The 18984-nt window shown below is 59.7% G+C and overlaps 1 protein-coding gene across 1 annotated transcript in view; it reads right to left on the reverse strand.

Annotated features, from left to right (window-relative positions):
* The window catches only part of RPGRIP1L (RPGRIP1 like), a 33328-nt gene extending 16228 nt beyond the window's left edge, over positions 1-17100 (reverse strand). Inside the window, exons 1-14 of the mRNA XM_078883301.1 lie at positions 16994-17100; positions 14710-14842; positions 13284-13431; positions 12360-12534; positions 10358-10463; positions 8047-8190; positions 7635-7740; positions 6267-6413; positions 4817-4890; positions 2911-3050; positions 2045-2151; positions 1464-1514; positions 733-906; positions 145-262 (exon numbers count right to left, since the gene is read on the reverse strand). Of these exons, the coding sequence (XP_078739427.1) occupies positions 145-262; positions 733-906; positions 1464-1514; positions 2045-2151; positions 2911-3050; positions 4817-4890; positions 6267-6413; positions 7635-7740; positions 8047-8190; positions 10358-10463; positions 12360-12534; positions 13284-13431; positions 14710-14842; positions 16994-17084 (1714 nt within the window). The 5' untranslated portion in view covers positions 17085-17100. The remainder of the gene's footprint in view (positions 1-144; positions 263-732; positions 907-1463; positions 1515-2044; positions 2152-2910; positions 3051-4816; positions 4891-6266; positions 6414-7634; positions 7741-8046; positions 8191-10357; positions 10464-12359; positions 12535-13283; positions 13432-14709; positions 14843-16993) is intronic.
* Between the last annotated feature and the right edge of the window lie 1884 nt (positions 17101-18984).

Genomic DNA, 18984 nt, shown 5'->3' on the forward strand with positions numbered 1-18984 from the left:
CACACAGCGTGTCTGTGTGTGTGTGTCTATCTGTGTGTCTGTGTGTGTGTCTGTGTGTGTGTGTCTGTGTGTGTGTGTGTGTCCCTCACCACACAGCGTGTCTGTGTGTGTGTGTGTGTGACTGTGTGTGTGTGTGCCCCTCACCACGCAGCTTGTGTAATTGTGCGTCGCGTGCTCCCAGGGTGTCCGCGTGGCGCCGTCGCCGCTCGTCGGCTTCTCTGCCGGCGCCCTCCACCTGCTGAGCCAGCGCCTCCAGCTCCACCTGGACACACACACAGTCACACACACACACAGTCACACACACACAGTGACACACACACACACAGTCACACACAGTCACACACACAGTCACACACACACACAGACACACACACACACAGTCACACACAGTCACACACACAGTCACACACACACACAGACACACACACACACACAATCACACGGAACTCGTGTGCTGGTGGTGTGTTAGTGGTGTGGTAGTTTGGTGGTGTGGTGGTGTGGTAGTGGTGTCGTAGTAGTGTAGTGTAGTAGTAGTGTAGTGCGGTGGTAGTGTCGTGTGGTAGTGGTGTAGTAGTGTAGTAGTGTAGTAGTGTAGTGCGGTGGTAGTGTCGTGTGGTAGTGGAGTAGTAGTGTGGTAGTGGTGTAGTAGTGTAGTGTCGTGTGGTAGTGGTGTAGTGTAGTAGTAGTGTAGTAGTAGTGTAGTGCGGTGGTAGTGCAGTGCGGCAGTCCCACCTGATAGTCGCGGTTGATGCGGTGCTGCATGAGCAGCATGCCGCGCGTCTTCTCCAGCTCCTGCACCGCATCGGCATGCTCCACCTGCAGCTCCCGCAGGCGGCGCTCCACCTCCTCCCGCTCCACCTCCCCAGCGGGGCCCGCCGGACCGTCACCCGCCGCTCGCCGGCGCTCCTAGCGCCCCGCACGGCGGTGGCCACGGTGGGGGAGGGTTTGCCGATGAGATAGAACTACTTCGACCCACTCGCCCACCCACCTGCACACCATCTCACCCCACTCACCTACCATCTCACACACCCAACCATCCACCCACTGACCCACCGACTAACCCACTCACCCACTCACCCACTCACCCACTCACCCATCGACTAACCCACTCACCCACCCACCTACCTGCACACCATCTCACATGCCCACCCACCCACCCACCCACTCACCCACCCACCCACTCACCCACCCACCCACTCACCCACCCACCTACCTGCACACCATCTCACACGCCCACCCACCCACCCACCCACTCACCCACCCACCCACTCACCCACCCACCCACTCACCCACCCACCCACCCACCCGCCCACCCACCGACTAACCGACTAACCCACTCACCCACTCACCCACCGACTAACCCACTCACCCACCGACTAACCCACTCACCCACTCACCCACCCACTCACCCACCCACCCACCCACTCACTCACCCACCCAGCCACCCACCCACCGCCACGTACCTTGATGAGCAGCAACGCTTCTCCAATCTCCTCCAGGTTTGCCTCGCTCTCCTGCAACAAACACCAACAACGATGCCACCACCACCACCAACAACGATGCCACCAGTACAAACAACAACACCGCCACTACCAATGCTGCCACCACCGCCAACGCCGCCACCACCACCACCGCCACCACTGCCACCTTCACCACCGCCACCAACCACACCACCACCAACGCCACCACCACCACCACCACACCACCAATGCCAACACCACCACCAACCACACCACCACCACCAACGCCACCACCAACCACCACCACCACCACCGCCACCACCACCACCAACCCACACAGATGACCATTACCCCCCCCGGCGTGACCACTACCACCACCACACCCACCACCACCACCCCCACCACCACCAACCACACCACCAACCACACCACCACCACCCACCCCCACCACCACCAACCACACCACCAACCACACCACCACCACCCCCACCACCACCCCCACTACCACCCCCACCACCACCGCCACCACCACCACCACCACCACCACGGCCCCACACAGATGACCCCTCCCCCCCCGGCGTGACCTTGGTGAAGTATCGGAGCCTCTCCCCCAGCTCCCCGGCAACGGCCTTCTGCTCCAGGAGGTTCGCCCGCAGCTCACGCGCCTCCTGGCGCAGCGCCTCACTCTGCCCTGCGGGGGGGCAGCAGCAGTAGCAGCAGCAGTAGAGGGGCAGCAGCAGTAGCAGCAGCAGTAGCAGCAGCAGCAGTAGCAGCAGCAGCAGTAGCAGCAGTAGCAGCAGCAGCAGTAGCAGCAGCAGTAGCAGCAGCAGCAGCAGTAGCAGCAGCAGCAGTAGCAGCAGCAGCAGCAGCAGTAGCAGCAGCAGCAGTAGCAGCAGCAGTAGCAGCAGTAGCAGCAGCAGCAGTAGCAGCAGCAGTAGCAGCAGCAGCAGCAGTAGCAGCAGCAGCAGTAGCAGCAGCAGCAGAGTAGCAGCAGTAGCAGCAGCAGTAGCAGCAGCAGTAGCAGCAGCAGCAGTAGCAGCAGCAGTAGCAGCAGCAGGAGGATCATCGGTGTGACGTCGCCGTTGAAAGAGGGCGACTGGGTGGCTTCATCAGACTCGCTCCGACCTAACCACCTCCCCTGCCCCTCTCCCCCCTGCCCCTCCCCCCCTGCCCCTCCCCCCCTGCCCCTCCCCCCCTGCCCCCCCTCCCCCCCTGCCCCTCCCCCCCGGCTCCGATCACCGGCTCTGATCACCGGCTCTGATCACCGGCTCTGATCACCGGCTCCGATCACCGGTTCGAGCTACAACGACCACAACGGCCACACCGACCGCACCACACCGCACCGACCGCACCGACCACACCGCACCGCACCGCACCGGCCGACCCACCGGCCCCACCGGCCCCACCGCACCGGCCGCCCCACCGGGCCCACCGACCCCACCGGCCCCACCTCTCTCGGCGTCCAGCGAGTCGACGATGCGGTTCTTGTCGGCCAGGTCGGCCTGCAGGGCGGCCTCCAGCTGGGCCACCTGCAGACGCAGCCGCTGCTCCGACGCGCGGCGCTCACGGTCGCCGTCCGTGCCCAGGGCGCTGACGCCGCAACCGCCGCAATCGCCGCAATCACAGCAATCGCCGCAATCGTCGCAACCGCAGCAATCGCAGCAATCGTCATCGGCAGCAGAAACAAGCACAACCGTCAACGTCGTCATCACGGCAACCGTCATCGTCGTCATCGTCACCAGCACCACAATCATCATCATCACAGCAATCATCATCACCACCAGCTCCACAACCATCATCATCACAGCAACCATCATCGTCATCACCACCACTACAATCATCATCACCGCCACCAGCACCACAATCATCATCACCACCACTAAAATCATCATCATCATCACCAGCACCACAATCATCATCACCACCAGCACCACAATCATCATCATCATCATCACCAGCACCACAATCATCATCATCACCACCAGCACCACAATCATCATCATCACCACTAAAATAATCATCATCATCACCACTAAAATCATCATCATCACCACCAGCTCCACAACCTTCATCATCACAGCAACCATCATTATCATCACAACCGTCATCGTCATCACCAGCACCACAATCATCATCATCATCATCACCACTACAATCATCATCATCACAACCATCATCATCACAACCAACATCACCACCACTACAATCATCATCATCATCATCACCAGCACCACAATCATCATCATCACAGCAACCATCATCGTCATAACCACCACTACAATCATCATCACAGCCAGCACTACAATCATCATCATCATCATCACACCACAACCATCATCATCACAGCAACCATCATTATCATCACAACTGTCATCGTCATCACCACCACTACAATCATCATCATCACCACCACTACAATCATCATCATCATCACCAGCACCACAATCATCATCATCACAGCAACCATCATCGTCATCACCACCACTACAATCATCATCACCGCCAGCACAACAATCATCATCATCATCACACCACAACCATCATCATCACAGCAACCATCATTATCATCACAACTGTCATCGTCATCACCACCGCTACAATCATCATCAGGAAGTAGAGAGACACAGGGAGTGAGACAGGGAGAGAGACACGGGGAGAGAGACACGGGGAGAGACACAGGGAGAGGCAGGCAGGGAGACAGGGAGACCCACGTGTTGAGAGACACGTGGTGAGAGACACACAGGGGGGGAGAGGGAGGCAGGGAGACCCACGTGGTGAAGAGAGAGACACAGAGAGAGAGACACACAGGGAGAGACACGGGGAGAGAGACACAGGGAGACAGGGAGACAGGGAGAGAGACAGGGAGAGACAGGGAGACGCACGGGCAGACAGGGAGACAGGGAGAGACACAGGGAGACGCACGGGCAGACAGGGAGACAGGGAGAGACGGGGAGACCCACGTGGTGAGAGACACGTGCTGAGAGACACACAGGGGGAGACAGGCAGGCAGGGAGACAGGGAGAGAGACACGGGGAGACCCACGTGGTGAGAGACACACAGGGGGAGACAGGCAGGCAGGGAGACAGGGAGAGAGACACGGGGAGACCCACGTGGTGAGAGACACGTGGTGAGAGACACACAGGGGGAGACAGGCAGGCAGGGAGACAGGGAGAGAGACACGGGGAGACCCACGTGGTGAGAGACACGTGGTGAGAGACACACAGGGGGAGACAGGCAGGCAGGGAGACAGGGAGAGAGACACGGGGAGACCCACGTGGTGAGAGACACGTGGTGAGAGACACACAGGGGGAGACAGGCAGGCAGGGAGACAGGGAGAGAGACACGGGGACACCCACGTGGTGAAGAGGGAGTCGTAGTTTTGCTTCAGGAGGTCGCGCTCCTGCTCCAGGTCTCGGATCTGCTCCCTCAGCTGAGCACAGTGACAGCAGCAGCAGTAGTAGCAGCAGTAGCAGCAGCAGCAGCACCAGCAGCAGTAGCAGCAGCAGCAACAGCAGCAGCAGCAGCAATAGCAGCAGCAGCAGCAGTAGCAGCAGTAGCAGCAGCAGCAGTAGCAGCAATAGCAGCAGCAGCAGCAACAGCAGCAGCAGCATCAGTAGCAGCAGCAGTAGCAGCAGTAGCAGCAGCAACAGCAGCAGCAGCAGCAATAGCAGCAGCAGCAGCAACAGCAGCAGCAGTAGCAGCAGTAGCAGCAGCAACAGCAGCAGCAGCAGCAACAGCAGCAGCAGCAACAGCAGCAGCAGCAGTAGCAGCAGTAGCAGCAGCAACAGCAGCAGCAGCAGCAGCAATAGCAGCAGCAACAGCAGCAGCAGTAGCAGCAGCAGTGACACATTGGTATAGAGGCCGACCAAAACAGAATTTCTGGTTTCGGCCTATACCGAAACGGTGCCGAAAGAGGCCATTTGAGTGGGTGGGTGGTTCAGTCGGTTGGTGGGTGGGTTGGTGGGTGGGTAGGTAGGTGAGTGGGTGGGTGGGTGAGTGACTGAGTGAGTGGCTGAGTGAGTGGGTGGGTGAGTGGCTGAGTGAGTGGCAGAGTGAGTGGCTGGGTGAGTGGATGAGTGGCTGGGTGAGTGGCTGAGTGAGTGGGTGGCTGGGTGAATGGCTGAGTGAGTGGCTGGGTGGGTGGATGAGTGGCTGGGTGAGTGGGTGGCTGGCTGAGTGGCTGAGTGAGTGGGTGGCTGGGTGAGTGGGTGAGTGGCTGGGTGAGTGGGTGGATGGGTGGGTGTGTGAGTGAGTGGCTGGGTGAGTGGGTGAGTGGCTAGGTGAGTGAGTAGCTGGGTGAATGGATGAGTGGCTGGGTGAGTGGGTGGCTGGCTGAGTGGCTGAGTGAGTGGGTGGCTGGGTGAGTGGCTGAGTGAGTGGCTGAGTGAGTGGCTGAGTGAGTGGCTGGCTGAGTGGCTGAGTGAGTGGCTGGGTGAGTGGCTGAGTGAGTGGCTGGGTGAGTAGCTGGGTGAGTGGCTGAGTGGCTGAGTGAGTGGCTGGGTGAGTGGCTGAGTGAGTGGCTGGCTGAGTGGCTGAGTGAGTGGCTGAGTGGCTGAGTGAGTGGCTGAGTGAGTGGCTGGCTGAGTGGCTGAGTGAGTGGCTGGGTGAGTGAGTGGCTGAGTGAGTGGCTGAGTGGCTGAGTGAGTGGCTGGGTGAGTGAGTGGCTGAGTGAGTGACTGAGTGGCTGGGTGAGTGGCTGAGTGGCTGAGTGAGTGGCTGGGTGAGTGAGTGGCTGAGTGAGTGGCTGAGTGGCTGGGTGAGTGGCTGAGTGGCTGAGTGAGTGGCTGGGTGAGTGGCCCCCGTCACCAGCGCGGCGTCTCTCTGCTGTGCGTTGCTGGCGCTCAGCTGGTGCTGCAGGGCCAGGCAGCGCTCCTTCTCCTGCTGCAGCTCGCCGTGCGACGCCTCCAGCTGAGCCAGAAGAGCCTCCTGGCTCGCGTGCAGACGACGCGACCGCTGCAGAGACACACACACACACGCACACACACACACACACACACGCACACACACACGCACACACACACACACGCACGCACGCACACGCGCGCACGCACACGCGCGCACGCACACACGCACACACACACGCACGCACACACGCGCGCACGCGCGCACGCGCGCACGCACACACGCACACGCGCACACGCGCGCACACGCACACATACACACGCACACACACGCACACACGCACACACACGCACACACGCACACACACACACACGCACGCACGCACACACACACGCGCACACACGCACGCACACACACACACGCACGCACACACACACACGCACGCACACGCACACACACGCACACACACACACCTCGTGAGCACTTCCAAGTGCAGCGGAACCTTTGGCAGAGGTCGCAAACGGGTTTTGATTCCGTACCCGTACCCGGCCGCACCAGGGTCGCAAACGAGTAGCCGTACCCGTACCCTACCCGTACCCGTACCCTACCCGTACCCGGCCGGGTACGGTACGGGTACGGGTACGTCTAGCCGTTCCCTATCCCTACCCGTACCCTACCCGAAATGAGTGACAAACGGTGACTCACCAGTGACTCACGGTCTACCCGTTCCCGTACCCGTACCCGGCCGTACCCGTACCCTACACCCGTACCCGGCTGGGTACGGGTATCGGGTACCTGATTGCGACCTCTGGGATGAAGCCATGTTGCAGGCGCGGGTGGGTTGATTCTAGGAACTTGAATTGTGAGAAGAGACAAGACGCTGGGAAATGAGTGACAAACGGTGACTCACCAGTGACTCACGGCCTACCCGTACCCGGCCGCACCAGGGTCGCAAACGGGTATCCGTACCTGGCCGGGTACGGGTAGCCGGGTATCGGGTAGGGTACGGGTATCGGGTAGGGTACGGGTATCGGGTAGGGTACGGGTATCGGGTAGGGTACGGGTATCAGGTACCCGGTTGCGACCTCTGACCTCTGGTCACGACCATAATTCGTTCCATAACTTTGGTGGCAACCCGATTTGGTCGTCATTCGAACCGAATTCCCACATTGAATTGCCTGTAAATACGATGAATCCGTTCCAGATATTGTTGCGGTGCCGGTGTTGCCGGTGGTGCGGTAGTGCGGTGGTGCGATGGTGCGGTGGTGTCGGTAGTGCGGTAGTGCGGTAGTGCGGTGGTGCGGTGGTGTCGGTAGTGCGGTGGTGCCGTGCCTCCTGTAACTCTCCGAACTTCCCCTCCATGGCGGCGAGCGCCACCCCCTTGTCAGCAAGCTCCTTCTGCAGGCGGATGAGACCCACGCTCTCTCGGATAGAGCTCCTACACACAGATACACAACAACAACCGCCATTCGCCACTAAGTGGCGGTGACGTCACCACGACGCTTGTGCCAGACAGATACACACACACACAGATACACACACATACACACACACAGTCACACACACACACAGTGACACACACACACAGATATATACACAGACACACACACACAGATACACACACACACAGACACACACACACAGTCACACACACACACAGACACACACACACTCAGACACACACACACACACCCACACACACACACACACCCACACACACACACACCCACACACACACACCCACCGTTGTCCTGACGACTGCTGCTCCCGGAGTCGGAGTGTCGCCTCCCCGGCCTCGTCCTCCCGGGCCCTCAGCTGGGCCTGCAGCCTGTCGTGGGCCTGGAACGCCACCTGCAGCTCCGCCTGCTGAGTCTCCACGACGTTCTCTCTGCGTCGCCACGGCAACACCAAGGCGTCAGCACGGCAACACCACGGCAACACCGCGGCTACACCAAGGCATCACCATGGCGACACCAAGGCATCACCACGGCGACACCAAGGCAACACCAAGGCATCGCCACGGTATAACGTGGAACAGAACCTATTAGTAGTAGCCACGACTACTACTACTACAACTAGCGTGTGAGCGAGAGACAGAGTGAGCGAGTGAGTGAGTGAGCGAGAGACAGAGTGAGTCCGCATGTGTTGAGAGCGAGTGAGTGAGCGTGTGAGCGAGCGAGCGAGCGTTTGAGTGAGTGAGCGTGTGAGCGTGTGAGTGTGTGTGTGTGTGAGCGTGTGAGTGAGCGAGTGTGTGAGCGAGCGTTTGAGTGAGCGTGTGAGTGAGTGAGCGAGTGAGCGTATGAGCGTGCAAGTAAGTGAGCGAGTGAACGTGTGTGTGAGCGTGTGAGTGAGCGTGTGAGCGAGCGTTTGAGCGTTTGAGTGAGCGTGTGAGTGTGTGAGCGCGTGAGCACATGAGCGAGTGAGCGAGTGAGTGTGTAAGCGAGTGAGTGTTTGAGCGAGCGTTTGAGCGAGCGTTTGAGCGAGCGTTTGAGCGAGCGTGTGAGCGGGCGTGCAAGCGTGTGAGCGTGTGAGTGAGCATGTGAGCGAGCGTTTGAGTGAGCGTGTGAGTGAGTGAGCGCGTGAGTGAGTGAGCGCGTGAGCATATGAGCAAGTGAGCGTTTGAGCGAACGTTTGAGCGAGCGTCTGAGCGAGCGTGCGAGCGTGTGAGTGAGCGTGTGAGCGAGCGTTTGAGCGAGCGTGTGAGTGAGTGAGCGAGTGAGCGTTTGAGCGTGTGAGCGAGCGTTTGAGCGAGCGTGTGAGCGAGCGTTTGAGCGAGCGTGTGAGCGAGCGTATGAGCGAGCGAGTGAGCGTTTGAGCGAGCGTGTGAGTGAGTGAGCGAGTGAGCGTTTGAGCGTGTGAGCGAGCGTTTGAGCGAGCGTGTGAGCGAGCGTTTGAGCGAGCGTGTGAGCGAGTGTATGAGCGAGCGAGTGAGCGTTTGAGCGAGCGTGTGAGTGAGTGAGCGAGTGAGCGTTTGAGCGTGTGAGCGAGCGTTTGAGCGAGCGTGTGAGCGAGCGTTTGAGCGAGCGTGTGAGCGAGCGTATGAGCGAGCGAGTGAGCGTTTGAGCGAGCGTGTGAGTGAGTGAGCGAGTGAGCGTTTGAGCGTGTGAGCGAGCGTTTGAGCGAGCGTGTGAGCGAGCGTTTGAGCGAGCGTGTGAGCGAGTGTATGAACGAGCGAGTGAGCGTTTGAGCGAGCGTGTGAGTGAGTGAGCGAGTGAGCGTTTGAGCGTGTGAGCGAGCGTTTGAGCGTGTGAGCGAGCGTTTGAGCGAGCGTGTGAGCGAGCGTTTGAGCGAGCGTGTGAGCGAGTGTATGAGCGAGCGAGTGAGCGTTTGAGCGAGCGTGTGAGTGAGTGAGCGAGTGAGCGTTTGAGCGTGTGAGCGAGCGTTTGAGCGAGCGTGTGAGCGAGCGTTTGAGCGAGCGAGTGAGCGTTTGAGCGAGCGTGTGAGTGAGTGAGCGAGTGAGCGTTTGAGCGTGTGAGCGAGCGTTTGAGCGAGCGTGTGAGCGAGTGTATGAGCGAGCGAGTGAGCGTTTGAGCGAGCGTGTGAGTGAGTGAGCGAGTGAGCGTTTGAGCGTGTGAGCGAGCGTTTGAGCGAGCGTGTGAGCGAGTGTATGAGCGAGCGAGTGAGCGTTTGAGCGAGCGTGTGAGTGAGTGAGCGAGTGAGCGTTTGAGCGTGTGAGCGAGCGTTTGAGCGAGCGTGTGAGCGAGCGAGTGAGCGTTTGAGCGAGCGAGCGAGTGAGCGTTTGAGCGTGTGAGCGAGCGTTTGAGCGAGGGTGTGAGCGAGCGTATGAGCGAGCGAGTGAGCGTTTGAGCGAGCGAGTGAGGGAGCGTGTGAGCGAGCGTGTGAGCGAGTGTGTGAGCGAGCTTGTGAGCGAGCGTATGAGCGAGCGAGTGAGTGAGCATTTGAGCGAGCGAGTGAGCGTGCGTGTGAGCGAGTGAGCGAGCGAGCGTGTGAGCGTGCGAGCGAGCGTGTGAACGTGCGTGTGAGCGAGTGAGCGTGTGAGCGAGCGTGTGAGCGAGCGTGCGTGCGATTCCTCGTGAGTTGAGAGCGAGACTCACAGGTTGTGTATCTCCGCCCGGGCCTCCTCCAGCAGGCTGTGCCCGTAGCGAGGCAGCCCGGTCTGCGTCGCCCGCACCGCCACGTCCGGCTCCTGCAGGCGCATCCCTGCGGAGAGGCGAGCATGTGTACAGGCAGCAGCAGCACCAGCAGTAGCAGCAGTAGCAGCAGTAGCAGCAGCAGTAGCACAATCAGTAGCAACAGCAGCAGTAGCAGCAGTAGCAGCAGTAGCAGCAGCAGCAGTAGCACAATCAGTAGCAACAGCAGCAGTAGCACCAGCAGTAGCAGCAGTAGCAGCAGTAGCAGCAGCAGCAGTAGCAGCAGCAGCAGCAGCACAATCTGTAGAACCAGCAGCAGCAGTAGCAGCAGCAGCACCAGTAGCATCAGCAGTAGCATCAGCAGCAGCACCAGTAGCATCAACAGCACCAGTAGCATCAGCAGTAGCAGCAGCGTGTAGGCCCTGGTGGGAGCCCAATGTATGCCTGGCATGGACCCGGTTATGGACCCAGGCTTGGTTATAGGCCTAGGGCAGGTCCTAGTAAGGACCCGGTTATGGGCCTAGTACAGGCCTTGGTAAGGGCCCCCCATGGGCCCGTGCCGGGCGCACGGGAGGGCGATCGAGCGAGAGGGCGATCGGGCGAGAGGGCGAGCGGGCGAGAGGGCGAGCGGGCGAGAGGGCGAGCGGGCGAGAGGGCGAGCGGGCGAGAGGGCGAGCGGGCGAGAGGGCGAGCGGGCGAGAGGGCGAGCGAGCGAGAGGGCGAGCGAGCGAGAGGGCGAGAGGGCGAGCGAGCGAGAGGGCGAGCGAGCGAGAGGGCGAGCGAGCGAGAGGGCGAGCGAGCGAGAGGGCGAGCGAGCGAGAGGGCGAGCGAGCGAGAGGGCGAGCGAGCGAGAGGGCGAGCGAGCGAGAGGGCGAGAGGGCGAGCGAGCGAGAGGGCGAGCGAGCGAGAGGGCGAGCGAGCGAGAGGGCGAGCGAGCGAGAGGGCGAGCGAGCGAGAGGGCGAGCGAGCGAGAGGGCGAGCGAGCGAGAGGGCGAGCGAGCGAGAGGGCGAGCGAGCGAGAGGGCGAGAGGGCGAGCGGGCGAGAGGGCGAGCGGGCGAGAGGGCGAGCGAGCGAGAGGGCGAGCGAGCGAGAGGGCGAGCGAGCGAGAGGGCGAGCGAGCGAGAGGGCGAGCGAGCGAGAGGGCGAGCGAGCGAGAGGGCGAGCGAGCGAGAGGGCGAGCGAGCGAGAGGGCGAGCGAGCGAGAGGGCGAGCGAGCGAGAGGGCGAGCGAGCGAGAGGGCGAGCGAGCGAGAGGGCGAGCGAGAGGGCGAGCGAGAGGGCGAGCGAGCGAGAGGGCGAGCGAGCGAGAGGGCGAGCGAGCGAGAGGGCGAGCGAGCGAGAGGGCGAGCGAGCGAGAGGGCGAGCGAGCGAGAGGGCGAGCGAGCGAGAGGGCGAGCGAGCGAGCGAGAGGGCGAGCGAGCGAGCGAGAGGGCGAGCGAGCGAGCGAGAGGGCGAGCGAGCGAGCGAGAGGGCGAGCGAGCGAGAGGGCGAGCGAGCGAGAGGGCGGGCGAGCGAGAGGGCGAGCGAGCGAGCGAGAGGGCGGGCGAGCGAGAGGGCGGGCGAGCGAGAGGGCGGGCGAGCGAGAGGGCGGGCGAGCGAGAGGGCGGGCGAGCGAGAGGGCGGGCGAGCGAGAGGGCGAGCGAGCGAGAGGGCGAGCGAGCGAGAGGGCGAGCGAGCGAGAGGGCGAGCGAGCGAGAGGGCGAGCGAGCGAGAGGGCGAGCGAGCGAGAGGGCGAGCGAGCGAGAGGGCGAGCGAGCGAGAGGGCGAGCGAGCGAGAGGGCGAGCGAGCGAGAGGGCGAGCGAGCGAGAGGGCGAGCGAGCGAGAGGGCGAGCGAGCGAGAGGGCGAGCGAGCGAGAGGGCGAGCGAGCGAGAGGGCGAGCGAGCGAGAGGGCGAGCGAGCGAGAGGGCGAGCGAGCGAGAGGGCGAGCGACAGAGAGAGCGAGAGAGCGAGAGAGAAGAGCGAACCTCCGCGTAGCTTCTCGTCGAGGGGCGAGCGGCCCTCGGTGCGGCGCAGTCCCGAGTCGACGCGGGGCGCCACGCGGCCGAAGGGCGACGCCCGGCGTCCCTGCGCCAGCAGCTGCTGCCGGGCGGCGGTCAGCCGCTGCCTGAGGCCTTCGTTGTGGCGCTCCAGCTCACGCACCTTGACGGGCGGGGAGGGGCGGAGAGACGGGGCGGGTCGCTGTGAGTGTCTGTGGGTCTCTGTGAGTGTCTGTGGGTGTCTGTGTGAGTCTATGGGTCTCTGCTGTGTGATGAGTCTATCGGTCTCTGCTGTGTGATGAGTCTGTGGGTCTCTGCTGTGTGATGAGTCTATGGCTCTCTGCTGTGTGATGAGTCTACGGGTCTCTGCTGTGTGATGAGTCTGTGGGTCTCTGCTGTGTGATGAGTCTATGGGTCTCTGCTGTGTGATGAGTCTGTGGGTCTCTGCTGTGTGATGAGTCTATGGGTCTCTGCTGTGTGATGAGTCTATGGCTCTCTGCTGTGTGATGAGTCTATGGGTCTCTGCTGTGTGATGAGTCTGTGGGTCTCTGCTGTGTGATGAGTCTACGGGTCTCTGCTGTGTGATGAGTCTGTGGGTCTCTGCTGTGTGATGAGTCTACGGGTCTCTGCTGTGTGATGAGTCTGTGGGTCTCTGCTGTGTGATGAGTCTATGGGTCTCTGCTGTGTGATGAGTCTGTGGGTCTCTGCTGTGTGATGAGTCTATGGGTCTCTGCTGTGTGATGAGTCTATGGCTCTCTGCTGTGTGATGAGTCTATGGGTCTCTGCTGTGTGATGAGTCTGTGGGTCTCTGCTGTGTGATGAGTCTATGGGTCTCTGCTGTGTGATGAGTCTGTGGGTCTCTGCTGTGTGATGAGTCTGTGGCTCTCTGCTGTGTGAGTCCGAGTCTCCCACCTTGGCCTGGGAGTCCTCCAGCATCTCCTCCAACTCGACGTCGCGACCTGAACGTGGCCGGGCACCGGCACCGCCGCCGTTGGCGAGGTCGGCGGTTCCCTCGTGGTTCTTCCGGTCGCTCAGCAGACGCATCAGCTTGGTCGCCATCCTGCCGGGGGGGGGCGCCGGGGGGGGGGGGGGGTGATGCAGTGCAGATGTCGACATCACCACGGTGACCACCGTCATCACTGTCAGCACCGTCACCACCACCGTCACCACCATCACCACCGTCATCACAGTCAGCACCATCACCTTCACCACCACCACCGTCACCATCGTCACCACCGTCACCACCGTCACCACCACCACCGCCACCACCTTCACCACCGTCACCACCGTCACCACCGTCACCACCGTCACCACCGCCATCACCTTCATCACCGTCACCACGGTGACCACCGCCACCACCGTCACCACCATCACCATCGTGATGATAGTTACGGTGACGTGCGTGTGTGCATGTGTACGTGTGTGTGTCTATGTGTGTGTGTACGTGTGTGTGTGTGTGTACATGTGTGTGTGTGACTGTGTGTGTGTGTGTATACGTGTAGGTGTGTGTGTGTAGGTGTGTGTGTGTGTGTACGTGTGTGTGTGTGTGTATGTGTCACCGCTTGATCTTGTCCTCCTGCCGCCGTGCGTGCTGCTTCAGCAGGCGGTGTGTGTGTACGTGTGTGTACGTGTGTGTGTGTGACTGTGTGTGTACGTGTGTGTGTGTGACTGTGTACGTGTGTGTGTATGTGTACGTGTGTGTGTGTGACTGTGTGTGTACGTGTGTGTGTGTGTGTGACTGTGTGTGTACATATGTGTGTGTGACTGTGTGTGTACGTGTGTGTGTGTGACTGTGTGTGTGTGTGTACGTGTACGTGTGTGTGTATGTGTGTGTGTGTGACTGTGTGTGTGACTGTGTGTGTACGTGTGTGTGTGACTGTGTGTGTGTGTGTGTACGTGTACGTGTGTGTGTGTGTCACCGCTTGCTCTTGTCCTCCTGCCGCCGTGCGTGTGTGTGTGTACGTGTACGTGTGTGTGTGTGTATGTGTGTGTGTGTACATGTGTGTGTGTGTACGTGTATGTATGTGTGTGCGTACATGTGTGTGTGACTGTGTGTGTGTGTGTGTATGTGTGTGTACATGTGTGTGTGACTGTGTGTGTGTGTGTGTGTAAAGTGTGTGTACGTGTGTGTGTGTAGGTGTGTGTGTATGTGTGTGTACGTGTGTGTGTGTGTGACTGTGTGTGCGTGTGTGTGTGTGTGTACGTGTGTGACTGTGTGTGTGTGTGTGTCACCGCTTGATCTTGTCCTCCTGCCGCCGTGCGTGTGTGTGTGTACGTACGTGTGTGTGTATGTGTGTGTGTGTGACTGTGTGTGTACGTGTAGGTGTGTGTGTGTCACCGCTTGATCTTGTCCTCCTGCCGCCGTGCGTGCTGCTTGAGGAGGCGGCTCTCCTCATGCTGCCGCAGGAAGCGGTCCTCCAGCTCGGCGCGGCTCACACGCGACACCGCCTGGCGCTCACGCACGTCACTGCCTGCACCACCACCACCACCATCATCACCATCAACATCACCACCACCATCATCATCATCCCAACACGCGACACCGCCTGGCGCTCACGCACGTCACTGCCTGCACCACCACCACCACCATCATCATCATCACCATCAACATCACGACCACCATCATCATCATCCCAACACGCGACACCGCCTGGCGCTCACGCACGTCACTGCCTGCACCACCATCATCATCACCATCATCATCACCATCACCACCACCACCATCATCATCACCATCACCACCACCACCACCATCATCATCATCATCACCACCACCATCATCATCATCATCGTCATCACCACCACCATCATCACCACCATCATCACCACCATCATCACCACCACCACCATCATCACCACCATCATCACCACCGCCTGGCGCTCACACACGTCCCAGCCTGCACCACCACCACCACCATCATCACCACCATCATCACCACAGCCACCATCATCATCATCACCACTATCATCATCATCAACCCCAACACGCGACACCACCTGGCGCTCACGCACGTCCCAGCCTGCACCACCACCGTCACCATCGTCACCATCATCATCGTCATCACCACCATCAACACAGCCACCACCACCATCATCATCAACCATAACACGCGACACCGCCTGGCGCTCACGCACGTTCCAGCCTGCGCCGCCACCGTCATCACCACCGTCATCACCACCGTCATCACCATCACCATCAACACAGCCACCACCACCGCCACCATCATCATCATCATCACGACCACCGCCACCACCGTCATCACCACTGTCATCATCACCATCAACACCGCCATCATCACATCACCACCGCCACCATCATCATCACCACCGTCTGAGGGAGTGAGTGAGTCTGAGTGAGTGAGTCTGAGTAAGTGAGTGAGTCTCTGAGTGAATGAGTGAGTGTGAGTGAGTCTGAGTGAATGAGTGAATGAGTGAGTGTGAGTGAGTAAGTCTAACTGAACCTGAGTGAGTGAGTCTGAGTGAGTGAGTGTGAGTGAATGTGAGTGAGTGAGTCTCTGAGTGAATGAGTCTGAGTGAGTGAGTGTGAGTGAATGAGTGAGTGTGAGTGAATGAGTGAGTGTGAGTGAATGAGTGAGTGTGAGTTAGTCTGAGTGAGTGAGTCTGAGTGAATGTGAGTGAATGAGTGAGTGTGAATGAGTGTGAGTAAGTGTGAGTGAATGAGTGAGTGTGAATGGGTGTGAGTGAGCGAGTCTGAGTGAGTGAATGAGTGAGTGAGTCTGAGTGAGTGTGAGTGAGTGTGAGTGAACACTGAGTGAGTGTGAATGAGTGAGTGAATGAGTGACTGAGTGAATGAGTGAGTGAGTCTGAGTGAGTGTGAGTGAGTGTGAGTGAACACTGAGTGAGTGTGAATGAGTGAGTGAATGAGTGACTGAGTGAGTGAGTGAGTCTGAGTGAGTGTGAGTGAATGTGAATGAGTGAGTGTGAGTGAGTGTGAGTGAGTGAATGTGAATGAGTGAGTGAATGAGTGACTGAGCGAGTCTGAGTGAGTGAATGAGTGAATGAGTGAGTCTGAGTGAGTGTGAGTGAATGTGAATGAGTGAGTGTGAGTGTGAGTGAGTGTGAGTGAGTGTGAATGAGTGAGTGAATGAGTGACTGAGTGAGTCTGAGTGAGTGTGAGTGAAGGTGAATGAGTGAGTGTGAGTGAGTCTGAGTGAGTGTGAGTGAGTGTGAATGAGTGACTGAGTGAGTGAGCGAGTGAGTGTGAGTGAATGAGTAAGAGTGAGTGAGTCTGAGTGAGTGTGAGTGAATGTGAATGAGCGAGTGTGAGTGAGTGAGTGTGAATGAGTGAGTGAATGAGTGACTGAGTGAGTGAGTGTGAGTGAATGTGAATGAGTGAGTGTGAGTGAGTGTGAATGAGTGAGTGAATGAGTGACTGAGTGAGTGAGTCTGAGTGAATGTGAGTGAATGAGTGAGTGTGAGTGAGTGAGTCTGAGTGAGTGTGAATGAGTGTGAGTGAGTGAGTGTGAGTGAGTGTGAGTGAATGAGTGAGTGTGAGTGAGTGAGTCTGAGTGAGTGTGAATGAGTGAGTGAGTGTGAGTGAGTGTGAGTGTGAATGAGTGAGTGAATGAGTGACTGAGTGAGTGAGTGAGCGAGTGAGCGACCTGGCTGAGCGGTGGTGGTGACGGCGGCGCCGTCGCTGCCGCTGAGGCCGATGTCCCTGACGGGAAGGTCGTAGGCCGTCTCGTCCGCCATGCTGCAGCTGCTGCTGCTGGTGCTGCAGCTGCTGCTGTAGCTGCTGTAGCTGCTGGCGCTGCTGGCGCTGCTGCTGCTGCTGCAGCTGCTGTAGCTGCAGCTGCAGCAGCTGCTACTGCAGCTGCTGTAGCTGCAGCTGTAGCTGCTGCTGCTGCTGTAGCTGCTGTAGCTGCTGCTGCAGCTGCTTCTGCTGCTGCTGCTGCAGCTGCTGCTGCAGCTGCTGCTGCAGCTGCTGCAGATGCTGGTGATGTCCTGAGCGGGGCCTGGACACCACCACGGTCACCATCGTCTCCATCGACATCATTACCATCATCATCACCACCATCATCACAGCCATCATCATCGTCATCATCGTCATCATCGTCACAGTCATCATCAACACTTTCACCATGATCACCACCACCACCACCAATATCCGCCACAAAGTGACAGTGATGTCGCCACCGCGCCTGTGCCAGGCTAGGTGCAGGAGGAGGAGGTCACGGGACAGACCCAGCAAGTGCCGTGGGTTGACTGCTGTGCCAGGCTAGGTGCAGGAGGAGGAGGTCACGGGACAGACCCAGCAGGTGCCGTGGGTTGACTGCTGTGCCAGGCTAGGTGCAGGAGGAGGTCACGTGACAGACCCAGCAGGTGCCATAGGTTGACTGCTGTGCCAGGCTAGGTGCATGAGGAGGAGATCACGGGACAGACCCAAAAAGTGCCATGGGTTGACTGCTGTGCCAGGCTAGGTGCAGGTGGAGGAGGTCACGGGACAGACCCAGCAGGTGCCATGGGTTGGCCGACTGAGATGACCGGTAGATGCACCACCAGCTGTACCCCCCTGCTGTGCCAGGCTAGGTGCATGAGGAGGAGGTCACGGGACAGACCCAGCAGGTGCCATGGGTTGACTGCTGTGCCAGGCTAGGTGCAGGAGGAGGAGGTCACGGGACAGACCCAGCAGGTGCCATGGGTTGCCTGCTGTGCCAGGCTAGGTGCATGAGGAGGAAGAGGTCACGGGACAGACCCAGCATGTGCCGTGGGTTGGACTGCTGTGCCAGGCTAGGTGCATGAGGCGGAGGTCACGGGGCAGACCCAGCAGGTGCCATGGATTGACTGCTGTGCCAGGCTAGGTGCAGGTGGAGGAGGTCACGGGACAGACCCAGCAGGTGCCATGGGTTGGCCGACTGAGATGACCGGTAGATGCACCACCAGCTGTACCCCCCTGCTGTGCCAGGCTAGGTGCATGAGGAGGAGGTCACGGGACAGACCCAGCATGTGCCGTGGGTTGGACTGCTGTGCCAGGCTAGGTGCATGAGGAGGTCACGGGGCAGACCCAGCAGGTGCCATGGATTGACTGCTGTGCCAGGCTAGGTGCAGGAGGAGGAGGTCACGGGACAGACTCAGCAGGTGCCATGGGTTGCCTGCTGTGCCAGGCTAGGTGCATGAGGAGGAAGAGGTCACGGGACAGACCCAGCATGTGCCGTGGGTTGGACTGCTGTGCCAGGCTAGGTGCATGAGGAGGAGGTCACGGGGCAGACCCAGCAGGTGCCATGGATTGACTGCTGTGCCAGGCTAGGTGCAGGAGGAGGAGGTCACGGGACAGACTCAGCAGGTGCCATGGGTTGCCTGCTGTGCCAGGCTAGGTGCAGGAAGAGGTCACGGGACAGACCCAGCAGGTGCCGTGGGTTGACTGCTGTGCCAGGCTAGGTGCAGGATGAGCTGTAAATCTCCTTTTGTCACGCGGTAAGAACGTTACGCCAAAACAAACATCACGCAATGCACAGTTATCAGTGCAAAGTACAATAAAGGTAAACAAATTATCCCTGTAAGAAGCAGCAGGCCAAACCAGCACTGATATTCTTATTATTATAAATGTATACTTCAGAAGCGACTTGTATTGGCCATCATTGTTGTTTTGTGT

The sequence above is a fragment of the Lampetra fluviatilis genome, chromosome 70, assembly GCF_964198595.1.
Source record: "Lampetra fluviatilis chromosome 70, kcLamFluv1.1, whole genome shotgun sequence".
In the NCBI taxonomy this organism is placed as follows: domain Eukaryota; kingdom Metazoa; phylum Chordata; class Hyperoartia; order Petromyzontiformes; family Petromyzontidae; genus Lampetra; species Lampetra fluviatilis.